A 13,905-nucleotide genomic window follows, 5' to 3' on the forward strand; every position below is an offset into this window, starting at 1 on the left:
CAAGTATAGCAGGAGGCCTTGTGCACTATGGTTGTCTGGGTCCTGTCCTGTCCTGTCCTTAGTGCCTGGCCCAGGGCAGATGAGCCAGGGGGAATGAGCAGGGCCTCGGGCAGCTGGGCAACCTGGAATCTGGACGCCTGAGTTGTACTCCATCAACGACACACAACTACAGGCCCCTGGATGACTTAACCTCCTTGCTCAGTAAGGGCCTCCTCTGTGCTAGATGCTGGGTGAGGCCCTGAGTGTGCCCTTGGGATACATTTGCACTCTCTCAGCCAGCAGCAACTCCTTCCATGCAGTGGGGCCAGGCAGGCTCACCAGCCTACAGTGCTGGTCGTCAGCCCAACCACTCTAGTGTCCTGAGCCTTGGAGCAGCTGTGTTTCAGCATGATTATGTCATACGGTACCAGTCAGTGGGGGACAGGGCAAGGCACTGTCATCCTCAGTCTAAAGAGGGAGGTGTAGACGGGTCAGCCTCTATCCGAAACTGAGTGGTGGGATTACGTTAGAAGACTCCAGCCTGGGTTTGGTGCTGAGCTCTACAGAGTATGGGAGATGCCAAAGGCTACTCCCTCTTGGCAGGCATGGAGCAGCAACAGAGTGTGGTAACAGCCTTAGGCTGGACTCCCAACAACCTCGGCCTGTCTGGACATATGGCCATCATGAAGTACACATTTATGACCGACCCTAGACATCCATCAGGCAGACTCACTGCATTTTAAATTCTTTGCAAATTTACCCAGAGCAGTATCAAATCCTGGCTCCACGGTGAAGACATCATGAGCAGGGAAATCAAAGACATCTTGCTTGAATTGGAGTTGACAGCTGATGAGGGACTCTGGGTGTAGGGCTTCAATGACTTCTCGCTGGGCAGGGGAGCACTCACCTAAAGGCACAGGGTGGGGGGCAATGATCAGGTGAGAAGGGCTTGGACCAGGCACAAGGCCACCACACCCATAATGACCTGAAATAAGGGAACAGGCCCTATGGAAGCTGGGCAGGCATGAATGACACCAATGTCCCATACTATTCCCATGTGGGGAACTCAGGAGTCCATGAAGCTTGGTGAAAGTAACATGTCTTTTATTAAAGCTAAGGATCCTGCTCCAGGTTGGGCTACTCTGAATGCCAGGGTCACTTCAGATGAGAATTCCAGCATGGGTGCTGAGCCCTCACAGAGGGTATGGTGACAGGCCACATGCTGATGTGTGGCCCTGTTGCAGTCAGCAAGGAGAATGGCCATTGGCCAATTGCTTCTGAACACTGGGAGGGCAGAGGCTCTCCATAAACATACTGCACATAATTTTGGCAACAGTATCGTATTTGCCCACTCGTACTAAAGGAGGAAAGCAGCATTTTCATGATGTCATGAGTGTGCCTCATTAATCACAATGAGAATGGTGGAACTTAATTCATCCGTTAAGTGGTTAAAAAAAAAAATCTGTATCAACGTATTTATTTCTGGCACTTGCTGTCCGGGGCTGTCATAGGCAAAGAGTGAGATGGAATGTTCTATGCATGACTTGGGAGAGGTAATTATAAAAATCAAAACCAGCCACCAGCCCTCGATGTTATTAGTTTCCACCATCAGCCTCGGTGGACTGCAGCTTGCTCTGCCTCATGCCCTAGGGCTGCAATCACAGCTCTGACTCAGCGCAGGCTGCGAGTGTCTTGGAGCTGAGCTCTTAACGAAGGCGCCTTTCACGCTTTGGCTTACGGAGGCCTCGAATTTCTTAAAAGCTGCAAGGAGTGGATGAGCTGGGGCTAAAGGGTTTCTCTCTGGAGTTAGGGATGAGTCTGAGTAAGAAAAGAAGAGATGGGGGTGTGGCTCAGTGGAATAGCATGTGCCTGTGGTGTGTTAAGGCCCTGGGTTTAAACCCCCACACCACAAAACAATAAAAACCACAAACAGATGAAACCACCCAAGGGCACAGATGTTACTCCCTACTCTCCAATCCTGGCAAGGTAAGCCCAAATACCCAGAATCCACTGGTTCTATACCAAGCAGGTTAGAGCTCCTGTCTCCCACGCTGACAGTCACTTTGGAGGCTGTGGCTTCCTGGATACTGGCCCGTGTAGAGTGGAGGCGACGGACCACAATCTTCTGAGGGGTGCTGACCACTATCTAGGGAGACAAGGCAGTTGTGCTGAGTGCTGATTGTATGCTGGCCTGTGCTGGGTGTTTTTCATGACCTCATCTGTAGCTCATATCACCTATGCTCCAGGCAACAAGACATAATGAGCTCACAGCTTAAACCCCTGGCTGGAGTGTGGCAGGGTATCTGTCAGAGTTCTGACTGGCCATCTCAATTCTTCCACCCTATGAGAGCAAAGCTGGAACTAACAGTGAAGCCCAGGTGGGTGGCAGAGCCGGGATCCACGGCAGGGCCAGGGCTAACACCAGGCTGAACTTGCTTGGTGGTCCAGGCCAGGGTGCAGGCTCCCGCGGTTATCTTTCCTCTGCTCACCGATCTGGTAAACACATCCTGCCACAAGGACAGAGGACCCACGTAGTTGACCATCCTTATTCAGAATGGATCAATCTGACCCAAATGCCTACAGAACAAGCACCCCCATGCCAGAAGCCAGCCTGCTCAGACACACACCCCTGGTACCTCCTGGGCATACTCTATCCCCTCTGCAGACCTCTCTCTACTGGGATGTTCCTGTATCTCCCTCTGCAAGGCCTGCAGGCCCATGCTCCTCTGCGGCTAGAATGCTGGCTACCCTTTCTGGGTGGGGGCAAGTATATTGGGGCTCTTCTTGTGGACCTTTCCTACAGGATAGGAAAGCCATGGTAGCAGGGAAGGAAACTCCCTTAGCCTGCAGCCCACAGCGCCACTGTATATGGGCCTTGGTCCCCTCTAGCCTTAACAGCACTTTCCCTGTCACTATACTGCCTCCTCCCAGGAATTGCTGCTGCCCAAGGGACCAACAGAGGTACCCACCACTGCCCTCCCTGGCCCTGTTTCCCACTTCTGAAAATCTCCTCTCTTCTCTTTTCCTCCTGACCACGCTGGGTCTTCTCACATTTTCTCCTCCCCTGTCTGGCCTACTCCTGTTCATTCACACCACCCTGGTGTCTCCCAAAATACCATCCCTGCACTAGACAGCCCAGTGCGGGTCTAGCCTTCAGGAAGGGACTGCACACTCACTGCCCAACTGTGCCCTACCACCTCAGCTGACCCACTCACCACCTCAGACACCCATCTTAAGCCTTCCAGGACCCACTCACTATCTTCTTCCAGCACCGACCCCTACTTCTGTCTCCCTCTTGGAGTAAAGAACCATTATCTACCAGGTCACTGGTGAGAACCCTAGGAGAGTTATCCCAAGCTCTCCTTCACACCATCCCATCCAGTCCACCAGCTGGACACCCTGCAGCAACTCCATCTCTATATGCCCTTGATCTGCATCATTCTGATTTAAAACCAAAGCTCTGTGTAGTGTGAAGTAAGCTACCACTCTGCCCCCGCCCCAACAGGAACAGCAACAACTAACACAGGTGGAGCAAACACTTGTGAGACACGAAGTGCTGCTTCACGTGCCCCTCCCCATGTTAGCTCACTATGCTACATCACAGTGTGGTCCCCATCCCTTGGACACAGGTCAGACTTGCCCAGTGGCTGATCTTGTATTTGAACCTAGACTGACAGTATGACCTGAGTGTCTAGGTTGTCCTACAACTCCACAGGCTGCTACAATCTCAGCTTCTCAAGGAAGTGACACTGCAGGCAGATGCCAGGCTGAGGCCACTCTTAAACCATTGCACCCAGCTTCCCAGCCTCCCGGGCATTTCCTGATCTGCAGCAAAGCCAGATCTTAAGTCCCTCCCACATGTACCCTATGATCCAGCTCGCCCTGGGCTCTGCTCTCAAACTCCATATATCTTGGGGCCTGCTGGCCCTTCTTTGGGCCATTCTCAGAGGCCTCTCCTGGGAAGCAGAGCTTTATTAATCAGAATGCCTCTATCTGCAGCTACTGGCCCGAACCGCAGCAGCACTAAATATGCAAACTATTAGGTTAAACTGCTGGATTCGATAAAGCACACGCTGGCTCTAAAAATGAGACAGGTTTGGAACTCAGCCAGACTAGGCTCATTGATTCATTCTCGGCTGGAGAGAAAGGTTTTTCTTTGCTTTCATAAAGACTCAAAGGTGACTTGCTGGGGAAGTTTAACTTTGCTGGTGACACCAAATCACTGGGGTGCCCATCCCATGGCCTGAACTCCCTCAAGGAAATGCCCACCCCAATGGCTGCATGGCTACACTGGTTGCCAGACAAGCGTGGGTATTGGTGGGTGGGTAGAATCAATTCACCAGATCTCTCTCATGCTGGTTTGGACATGAGAGGGATGCTTGGGATGAACAGGGGACTGGTTCCTATCTCACACTTAGTGGGTGGCTGGTTCTCCTGGATCTTGACAGCTGCAGACAGCTTTGGCAGGAGGCCTGGTTATTTGTTTCCTTAAAGAAAAGGGAATCAGAGGTACAGCCAGCCTTTGTACCTGCTGCTTTGGCATTTTGGATTTCAGTTGCATTCAACCAGCAGAAGATCAAAAATATTTAGGGGAAAAGTACATTTGTACTGAGCAGGGACAGGCATTTCTTAAACAACAGGCTAACAGGACGTAGCATCAGTTAGTTATTGTAAATCATCAGAGGTGATTTCAAGCATACAGGAAGTGGCAAACTCCTAGGAGATTCAGTTCAAGGCCAGCCTGGGCTACACAGTAAGATCCTGTCTCAAAACAGACATACAAACAAAAAAGACCACAAAATAAAACAAAAATAGACAGGAGGTGCTGAGGTCTTCTACCTTTGTGAAAAGAGACTTGAACAGGAGCAGACTCTGGTACCCAGGGGTATACATACTATGATGTCGTGGGGGTACAATGATGGCCTGGATGGTCTCAAATTCAAGAGAATCTTCCTGCCCCAGCGCCCCCCCTCCCGCCACCAAGTGTTAGGATTGCAAACATGTATCTCCAAGCCCAGTTATAGACACACACTAAGGCTCTTACTGCCTCCAACAGTGTTGGCCACAATTGCCTCTGCCTGCCCTCAAGTCCTACCTCTTTGAAGGTCTTCAGATGTCCAGCAATCTCGTAGTAAACAGTCACAGACCCTGCATCTCGGGCCACAGACACGCCCGTCTTGGGGTCAATGTAGAGGATATTGCTGGCTGAGGAGCTCCAGGTCCCTGAGATACCTGGGAGAATAAGCCCAGATATCACCCATCTTGTTCACATTTGGACACCATAGCCCAAACCTAGCTCCCCAGGTCCCTCTGCCTGTGAGGGTCTCCATCCCCAGGTCAGGGAGGAATCCACATAGGCCACCTCTAAAGTGGTCTTCCCACCTTCCTAGCTCTGGCCACCTGCAGCTCTCCCTCTGCAGTCATTCTCCAGGGGTACTGACTCCCCCGCCCATACCTTCCCATCTGGAATCTGTTTTTCACATGAAGCTTTCCCAACTCCCTGACCTGGGATGGCCTGGGTGTGGTGTCTCTGGGCCCTGCCATCCCCTAGTATTATTAGTTCCTCTTTAGAAACAGAGAACAGACCTCACCACTGATATGTTGATAATAAAAATAAGAAATCACAGGCAGGAGAGATGGCTCAGTGGGTAAAAGTGCTTACTGCTCTTGCAGAGGACCAAGGTTCAGTTCCCAGCAGTGGGCAAAACACTCATACACATAAAATAAAAATAAATAAACCTAACTAATAATAATTCCAGCCCAAGCCAACTGAGTATTCATAAAACTGCTATCTGGATTAAACAGATAAAATTTACTCTGTAAATGCTTGATTTAGTAATAGTTTAATAAAAGTATGTTAATGTATTTTAAAAGCCTCTTTAAAAAATTAGCTCCTAGGCTCAGTGTTACATAGCATTTTGTTCCCAATAAACAATAAAAATTCAACAACCTCATTCTATCTCCAGCAGTCCTTCCTTCCTTCTTTCTTCCCTCCCCCTACCTCCTCCTTCTTTCTTTCCTCTTTTAGAGACAAGGTTTCACTAAGGCTAAGCTAACCCGGAACTCAGTGTATGGACCGGACTGCTCTCAAACTCATGAGACAAGGTTTCATTAAAGCTAAGCTAACCCGGAACTCAGTGTATGGACCGGACTGCTCTCAAACTCATGAGACAAGGTTTCACTAAGGCTAAGCTAACCCGGAACTCAGTGTATGGACCGGACTGCTCTCAAACTCATGAGACAAGGTTTCACTAAGGCTAAGCTAACCCAGAACTCAGTGTATGGACCGGACTGCTCTCAAACTCATGAGACAAGGTTTCATTAAAGCTAAGCTAACCCGGAACTCAGTGTATGGACCGGACTGCTCTCAAACTCATGAGACAAGGTTTCATTAAAGCTAAGCTAACCCGGAACTCAGTGTATGGACCGGACTGCTCTCAAACTCATGAGACAAGGTTTCACTAAGGCTAAGCTAACCCGGAACTCAGTGTATGGACCGGACTGCTCTCGAACTCATGAGACAAGGTTTCACTAAGGCTAAGCTAACCCGGAACTCAGTGTATGGACCGGACTGCTCTCAAACTCATGAGACAAGGTTTCACTAAGGCTAAGCTAACCCGGAACTCAGTGTATGGACCGGACTGCTCTCAAACTCATGAGACAAGGTTTCACTAAGGCTAAGCTAACCCGGAACTCAGTGTATGGACCGGACTGCTCTCAAACTCATGAGATAAGGTTTCATTAAAGCTAAGCTAACCCGGAACTCAGTGTATGGACCGGACTGCTCTCAAACTTATGAGACAAGGTTTCACTAAGGCTAAGCTAACCCAGAACTCAGTGTATGGACCGGACTGCTCTCAAACTCATGAGACAAGGTTTCATTAAGGCTAAGCTAACCCAGAACTCAGTGTATGGACCAGACTGCTCTCAAACTCCTATCAATCTTCCAGTTTCAGCCTCACCAGTGCTGGGATTACAGGTATGAGCCGTGACACCTGGCTACTATTTAATTTCCTTTGGAAGCGAATTAGTGAGGCTAAAGAAAGAAAACCAACCAAGAGAAAAGCAAGTGTCCGTGTATGAGTTACAGGGGTGTGGGGACTCATTGTCTGCTCAGGTGTCCCAGAGCCATGCTGCTTGGATGCACCATTAGCCACGAGTAAGCACACACTTGCGGAGGCAGCTGGGTAACAAGAGTATACACACAGGACACTTCCACAACAGCAAAAAATTCTACTGGGCAGTGCCATTCCAGGGCAGGGCTGGCAGACTTGTGCTGCGAACCACCAGACTGGGCTGTATGGCCAATACTATCTCCACTGCTACCTTGCCACACACAAATGAACAGGCATTGCCAAGTGGCAAGTTGAATGTGGCCTTTAGGCAGTATCCTCTGAGCATCCTTTAGGTTCCACCCGCACACCTCCTGTGATGTGGTACCAAGTACTTCCTGGGGCGCCACACCCTAGCACGAACTCCCATCCCTCTTACCTCCCAGGCTAATGAGAACACTAGCCAGACAGAGGACGTCACCCACCACCACAGCTCCAGACAGCTCTGGGGTGATGGCCTGTAGGACGGGCAGTGGCACGAAGTCGGAGAGGCCCAGGTGTTCCACATCCCGCACACGGAGCAGCGTCAAGCCCACACTGACTGTGCGGACGATGCAGGTGTTGTTGGTGGCACCCTTGCCAATCTGCACAAAGTCATCTCTAGGGACAGGGGAAGGAGGGTTGAAGCTCAGACGAGAAGCCAGAGGGGAAATAGAACTATGCAGCCCTCTCCCCTACTGAGCGACACGGGCTGACTGAGGTCCCAGATGTGGCTCTACTGAAGGGGGCACAGACCTGATGCCCTCTTCCCTGTCATTCTTGGGACACAACCCACAGCACCTAGTCAGGATGTGCCAGCGTCATCACCCTCACACTTAGAAGGGAAGCAGAGACCCAAGGAGGAAAATGATCCACAGAGGACATGCAAAGGAGGTGCAGACTGCCTTCTGTATGGCTGGCTCAAGCACTCCTGCACTCTGTCTCTGCCTGGGAAGCAGGAACAAGGGTGTACATGTGCATCTGCTACGGGGATCAAACAAGGCTGGTAGTGGGAAGGCACTCCTAACACACCTGCTCAACCCTCACGGTGAAGGATGCCAGAGGTGAGACTGGAGCAGGTAGGAGTGAGGGCCATGTTGTCTGACTCGATCCCAGATCTCCCCCGTGCCTCTGATGCTGACCCCAAGCTGACTGCTACAAGCAGGTGCAACTGCCACACAAGGCCAGAGTGACTTCTGTGGTATGGCTAAGGGCGGCAAGACCTGGGCTCTACCTCCCCCAGGGCAGACAGACAGATGGTGCTATGTGCAGAGCCCACAGCTGTCCAGAGGCCCTCGTGACCACTCTCTCATTGATGGGAGTAGGTATATTCTTTATGTGACAGGTGGGAGAGCCTTGGGGAGATGAGCTACATGGTCAGACTCACAGGACCCACAAAGATCAAAGGCAGGTTTGCAAGCAGGTTTCCTGCTCAGGCTCCTGCCATGCAATGCCCCTTGTACCTGTCCTTCAGGGTTCTTAGCCAAAGGGGACACAAGCGTTTTCAGGTCCATGGGAAGTCCAAATTGCAATGGTAGCCAACACTTGGGATAGCTCAAGAAGTCCTACCCTCAGCCAAAGTGTCCCCCTCGCACCTCTATAATGCCCCAGGGCAGTGGCCGACAACCTTTAAAATCATGGAGTCCTGAGCCCTGCTGAGATGTATCCCTAACTATCCACAGAGGATGCTGATGCCAGACTGGGGACCACACTCTGAGGGCCACTGCTCTCTGGTGGACATTGGAGCCTGGGTCCTCTTGTCACCCTCTCTATCCTCACAGCAGGACTGAGGCTTCAGCAAGGATTAAAAAGAGCCAGCCTAAGAAAATCATGCTTGGAGCTGGGGAAACATGGCATTCAAACCCCACTTCCTCGCTGTGTAGCTCATGGTAAATGGCTTGACCTCTCTGGGCCTCTATAATAGGGCTAGGAGAGGAACCAGAAAGATATGGCAGTCAGCCTGGGAGCAGATGCTCAGTGACAGTGGCTTCTTTCTCGTGTGCCCATGCAGTGTGGGGCATGCACCCGGTTCTCCATCCATTGATGACAGGGCCAGACTGACTGCAGTTGCTCACATTTCCCTGCACTTCCTTCCCTGGTCACATGGAGAGCCTTCCACAAACCCTCCCATCTCAGTTCTCAGGAGGTATGCTCTGCTTCCTGCCCATCAGGGACCGTTATCACCTAACAGTTCCTGCCACACATAGACAAAAGCCTGGGCTTTTCTTTCCCTTTTCTCCCTGTGCCTCTAGATTGGACCTGCTGCTTCCAGGCCCGGCCTGTGTGGTATAGCATGCCATCCCTTCAACCATCCTCCCATGGCATCTGCCTTTCTTTCCTCACCTATCTGGACCTATATGAAATCCAGACACAACCAAGACCAGCCGCCCTGTAAGAAATGAATGCCCATGCCCTTACCTGTTAGTGGCAAAATTGAGGACTGAATTGTGAGCATGGAAGATGTCTCCAGAGCTGTCATGGAAGTGGACAGTGAAGGTCACGGTCATCCCCAGAGGCAGAGCCGCCAGCGCCTCCTCGTGTTGAGTGTGTAGGACTGGGCTCATGGAGATCCTCAGGTATGAAACAGGAGAGACCTGGAGGACACCATGCAGGTACAGTGATACCTACCTGAGTAGGTCCCTACCTCAGAGACCCTTAAGGGATAGGCTGACTTCAGGGTGTGGACAAGAAAGACCTTGCTTCTTAGAGTCCCCACCTAGTGATACAGTTTTCATCATCTAATACAGCTAGTCAACCTCTAAAGACCTAGGTGAGCCAAGATCCATGACTGAAAACTTAAGTCATGGGTCACATGGCAAAAACAACTTCTGGGTTGTGACTGCAAATGTTCATGGGAGGAGCTGGCTTTCAGGGCATTTGAAGTAGAAGCAATGTCCACTGGATGGAGAAAGAATGTCACTTGCCTACAGGGGTGCTGATGAAGGCCAACAGTGCATCTCTAAAGCCATCTCTGAACCACATCCCCATAAAAGGCAGGTAAACATTTAGCCTGATTCTAGACAAGAATCCCCCACCTGGCCAAAAGTTGCCATCGAAGTCCAAAGCCCACTAGGCAGGTTAATTGCTGTAGGGTCAGGATATGATAAACACCTAATACTTTCTATCACTCAAAAGGTAGGTGGGTGGCACCTGCCAGCCCCACTAAACAAAACAAGCTACAGCCCAAGTCTGAACCAAAGCATCCGGTGACTGGGTGCACTCTGTCTTCTAGGACTCAGAAGGTGGTGGCAATGAGACAGGGACGCCCAAGGAGCAGGTCTCTGTCCCTGGTAGGCACAGAATGTCAGAAGGAGCCCTTGGGCATGGTAAACACAGTCCAGAGCTACTGTGCAGCCTTGAGTGAGCCGCCCTGAGTCAGTTCCCTGCTGCAAAATGAGCTACTATGTCCTCAGAGTTGATGCAATTCTTTGCACGTCTGGTACTGAGCACACTTCATGCTGGGAAGAACTGACCGTGCTCAGGTACTGCACTGATCTGGGCAGGGGCTCAATAGTGGACGTGGGAACAACGTTAGCGGTCAGGTGCAGTGACAGCACATCAGCACGCTTGCCAAGACTGCAACTCTGTGATTTTTGGGCTATTCATAGGGCCTCAGTTTCCCCTTCTATGAAATAAGCTAGGTGGAATCGATAACTCTCCAGGACATTTGGCTCCAGTGGCTCATAATCTAGCCAGGGCCTCTGCCTGTGAGTGGTTCTTGGATAAATTCCTAAGCACAATTCCTCTGCTGGAGGGTGAATCACTTTTACACCCGAGAGAGGACGTGTCACCTCTGAGCGACTGATCTTTTACACAGACAGGGAGAAAGGCAATCCTACCTTGACAGCGACAATGATAGTCTGATTGGTGCCAAAAGGCTCCTGTGCAATCACTTCGAGGGTGGACCCCCCAATTCCAGAGCCGGACACCAGGAACCCCTTCTCATCAATATGCACAATAGGAGCCTTCTCAGGTCCATCAAGGACACGGTAGCTCAGAATGGCTGTACCATCCCTTTGGGAAGCAAGATGATCTGTTTTTACAACGCATGGAGGGGCCAGAGCACAGGCAGGAGCCCAGTGCACTATCCAGAGATTTCACATCTGTGGCTCCAGCCACTTCCGACCTTAGTATCAAGGTTCATCAGTACCTCATGCTGCTGCTGCTATGCAGCCTGTCAGTCACCCACAGAACTAATGTGGAAAACTTACAACTTCAAGAACAGCATATATCCAAGAGGGAACCAACAGGATAGGAAACCATGAGACCAGAGTTTCATCAACTACACTTTGTTAAAAAAAAAAAAAAAAAAAAAAAAAAAAAAAAAAAAGACCATTTTGGTGGCAAATCATTTTCTCTTACTGAAATGAGGCAGCCTGGAGTGGAGGACAGTGTGGGGGCTTTGAGTTGTATGGACCAAGGGCTAGCCTCTATTTGCAAAAACTGCTAAGGAAAAGGTTCACAGCACTTCATGTGCTCAGGAGAGACCTTCAATTACCACGCAGAGCGCCTGCAAGCTCCTCACCTATGCCAGCACTACTGAACCACTCTAGATGAGTTTAAGCAAATGTTACAGCCTCCGCCTGAACTCTCTTCTACCAGCTCCCTCCTTGTAATCTGAAGAAGTCTTACTCATCCTTTAAGATGCCCCTAAGTCAGGCATCTCCATAGATGACACTCCTCCCTGAAATCTCCAGAGGTCCTCTGGGCTCCACCTGAAGGTCACATACTGCTCTCTCACCATCCTCTTCCTCTGTCTCTGGAGGCACTGTATCTCCTTCACCTCTGTGGTCATAGAGCCTAGCCTAGCATCTCATCCTGAGTGATTTCTGGATAAATGAACCCTGAGTGCTTCATGCATGTGGTTGTGTGGCCAGAGTCCCCCACTCACCAAGTGCCACTCAAGTCTAAGCCATGGTAGAAAAGGCTTCCTTGGTGAACCCAAGGGGGAGCCATGTTTGCAGCCAGCCTTTAAAACAACACACCACCAGCCTTAGCATGTGCCCACACTGCCTGGGGACTTTTGTTAAAGTGCAGCTTTTCCTTCGGTAGGCCTGAGGTGGAGCCTAAGCTTTGCATTTTTATCCTGCTCCCTAGTGCCACTGCTATTGCTAATTCATGGGATCTACTTTGAGTAGCAAGTCTTGAAAACACAGAGGTATTTGAAAAATTTAACACTTCTAAGTTGGTACTTTCGTCCCTTTTAAAGCCTGAATTCAGCAGTGTTCATAAAAATGAGTTTTGGCTACAGGGAACAGAAGAAGGATCCAGAAGAGCCATGGAGGAGCAGAGGTCATCCACCGGGAGAGAAGGGGGATGCAGAGGCTGCCCCAATTCAAGCACATCACCCAGAAAGGCTCCCTGCATGTACCCAGGGCACCTGACAACTTTGACAAATGGCTTGTCGGATGGGACAGAAAACAAGAGCTGAGTCACATACCTGTTTGTCTGCAGCTTTATAAGAGAGTTGGGTGACATCAGTATTTGTTCTGCTTCTATTTCAGGGTTCAGCAGCCGCAGCTTTTCAAATACCTGGAAAAGAGCGAGCTGTATTTCCTACCCCAACCAGACTCACATCTAGTCTAAGCATCTATTCTCCCTCAGGGAGGGCTGAGGAGAGACAGGAAGTTGCTCTTAGCACCTCCCAGGTGGCCGGGATGTGGTAGGGAGGGCTGGCCTTTAGGGTGCAACAGTGTCGGACCAAATCTGATCCCATCACTCATAGATGTTCTGAGGCCTTGATGGGAATTTGATCCTTTCTCCACATAGCCCACTACCACCTCAGTCCTTTTGCTTAGACTGCTTCCAGCCTGGCTCAAGGGACCACACATTCTGACACTGTGTACCCAACTTCCAGTTTCTGACAAGACCAGATGGGCCTCTTGAGCAGATGAGCAGTTCCCTCTCAGGACCTCTGTGCTCATCTTCTACAGCATATCCCCATATCCACAATGTGGGTTCTAGTACCACCTGTCTCTGGGAGCTGGACCTGAGGCAAATGGCAGCACATCCCAAAGGGAGAAGGAAAAACAGCCTTGGGGAGACCCAGAGGGCTTTGGTGTCAGGGGCACCTGAGGCAGAACCAGAGGCCATCTTCACCCAGGCAGGTGGTCCTGAGCATGGAGTGGCTCACTGACTGACTGGGACCTTGGCTGCACAGTGGGAGCATCCTCTGTTCTCTTTTTAGATGGAGGTGAACTCACTTTACCATCAACTGTGAGGATATCAACAGTACCAGCACCTGTCTGGCAGGCACCAGGGAATGGTGAGGCCTTGTAGTAAATTGGAGAGTAGAGCTCCGATAATAGAAAGGCTGGGCTTCATTCATCTGCCGATTACGCCATGTGGTAAAACCATACTGGCAACAAATAAAACACATCTGTGGGCTGGACCCCACTTCCCTGGTTTGACTTACTCTAACTCCAGGGGCTGTCAAGGAGGGAAACAGACATGGAACCACTCAGACTCAAAACTACAATGCCCTGCCTACAAGTCATGTGTTCTGTTTAACTGCGGGGTGGGGGTGGGGTCTGTAACAGTGTATGAGTCTGTGTGTACCTGGGTGTGTGCCTCTGGACACACATGTGTCTGTTACCTGCTTGTGTCCCTGTGTGAGTGTGTGTGCAGGTGTCTGTTTCTAGGTGCATGTGTACCTGTGCAAGAAGAGGTAAGCGTTGGAGAATAGCTGTTTCTTCCTTTGAAAATCTGTTCCTGCTTCTTTGTCCCTGAGTCTAGCATGCATGCGTATGCGTGTGTGTGTGTGTGTGTGTGTGTGTGTGTGTGTGTGTGTGTGTGTGTGGATTCTTTTCTTCTCTAGGAGGGAATGTGAACTTTT

General features: G+C 50.5%; 1 protein-coding gene across 1 annotated transcript in view; it reads right to left on the bottom strand.

Moving 5' to 3' along the window:
- The window catches only part of Nup210 (nucleoporin 210), a 101,262-nt gene that overhangs the window by 6,613 nt on the left and 80,744 nt on the right, over positions 1–13,905 (bottom strand). The window contains exons 29-35 of the mRNA XM_059258196.1: positions 12,511–12,602; positions 10,910–11,084; positions 9,489–9,664; positions 7,471–7,691; positions 5,075–5,211; positions 2,002–2,125; positions 740–886 (exon numbers count right to left, since the gene is read on the bottom strand). Coding sequence (XP_059114179.1) covers positions 740–886; positions 2,002–2,125; positions 5,075–5,211; positions 7,471–7,691; positions 9,489–9,664; positions 10,910–11,084; positions 12,511–12,602 — 1,072 coding nt within the window. The remainder of the gene's footprint in view (positions 1–739; positions 887–2,001; positions 2,126–5,074; positions 5,212–7,470; positions 7,692–9,488; positions 9,665–10,909; positions 11,085–12,510; positions 12,603–13,905) is intronic.

The sequence above is a fragment of the Peromyscus eremicus genome, chromosome 3, assembly GCF_949786415.1.
Source record: "Peromyscus eremicus chromosome 3, PerEre_H2_v1, whole genome shotgun sequence".
Classification (NCBI taxonomy): Eukaryota; Metazoa; Chordata; class Mammalia; order Rodentia; family Cricetidae; genus Peromyscus; species Peromyscus eremicus.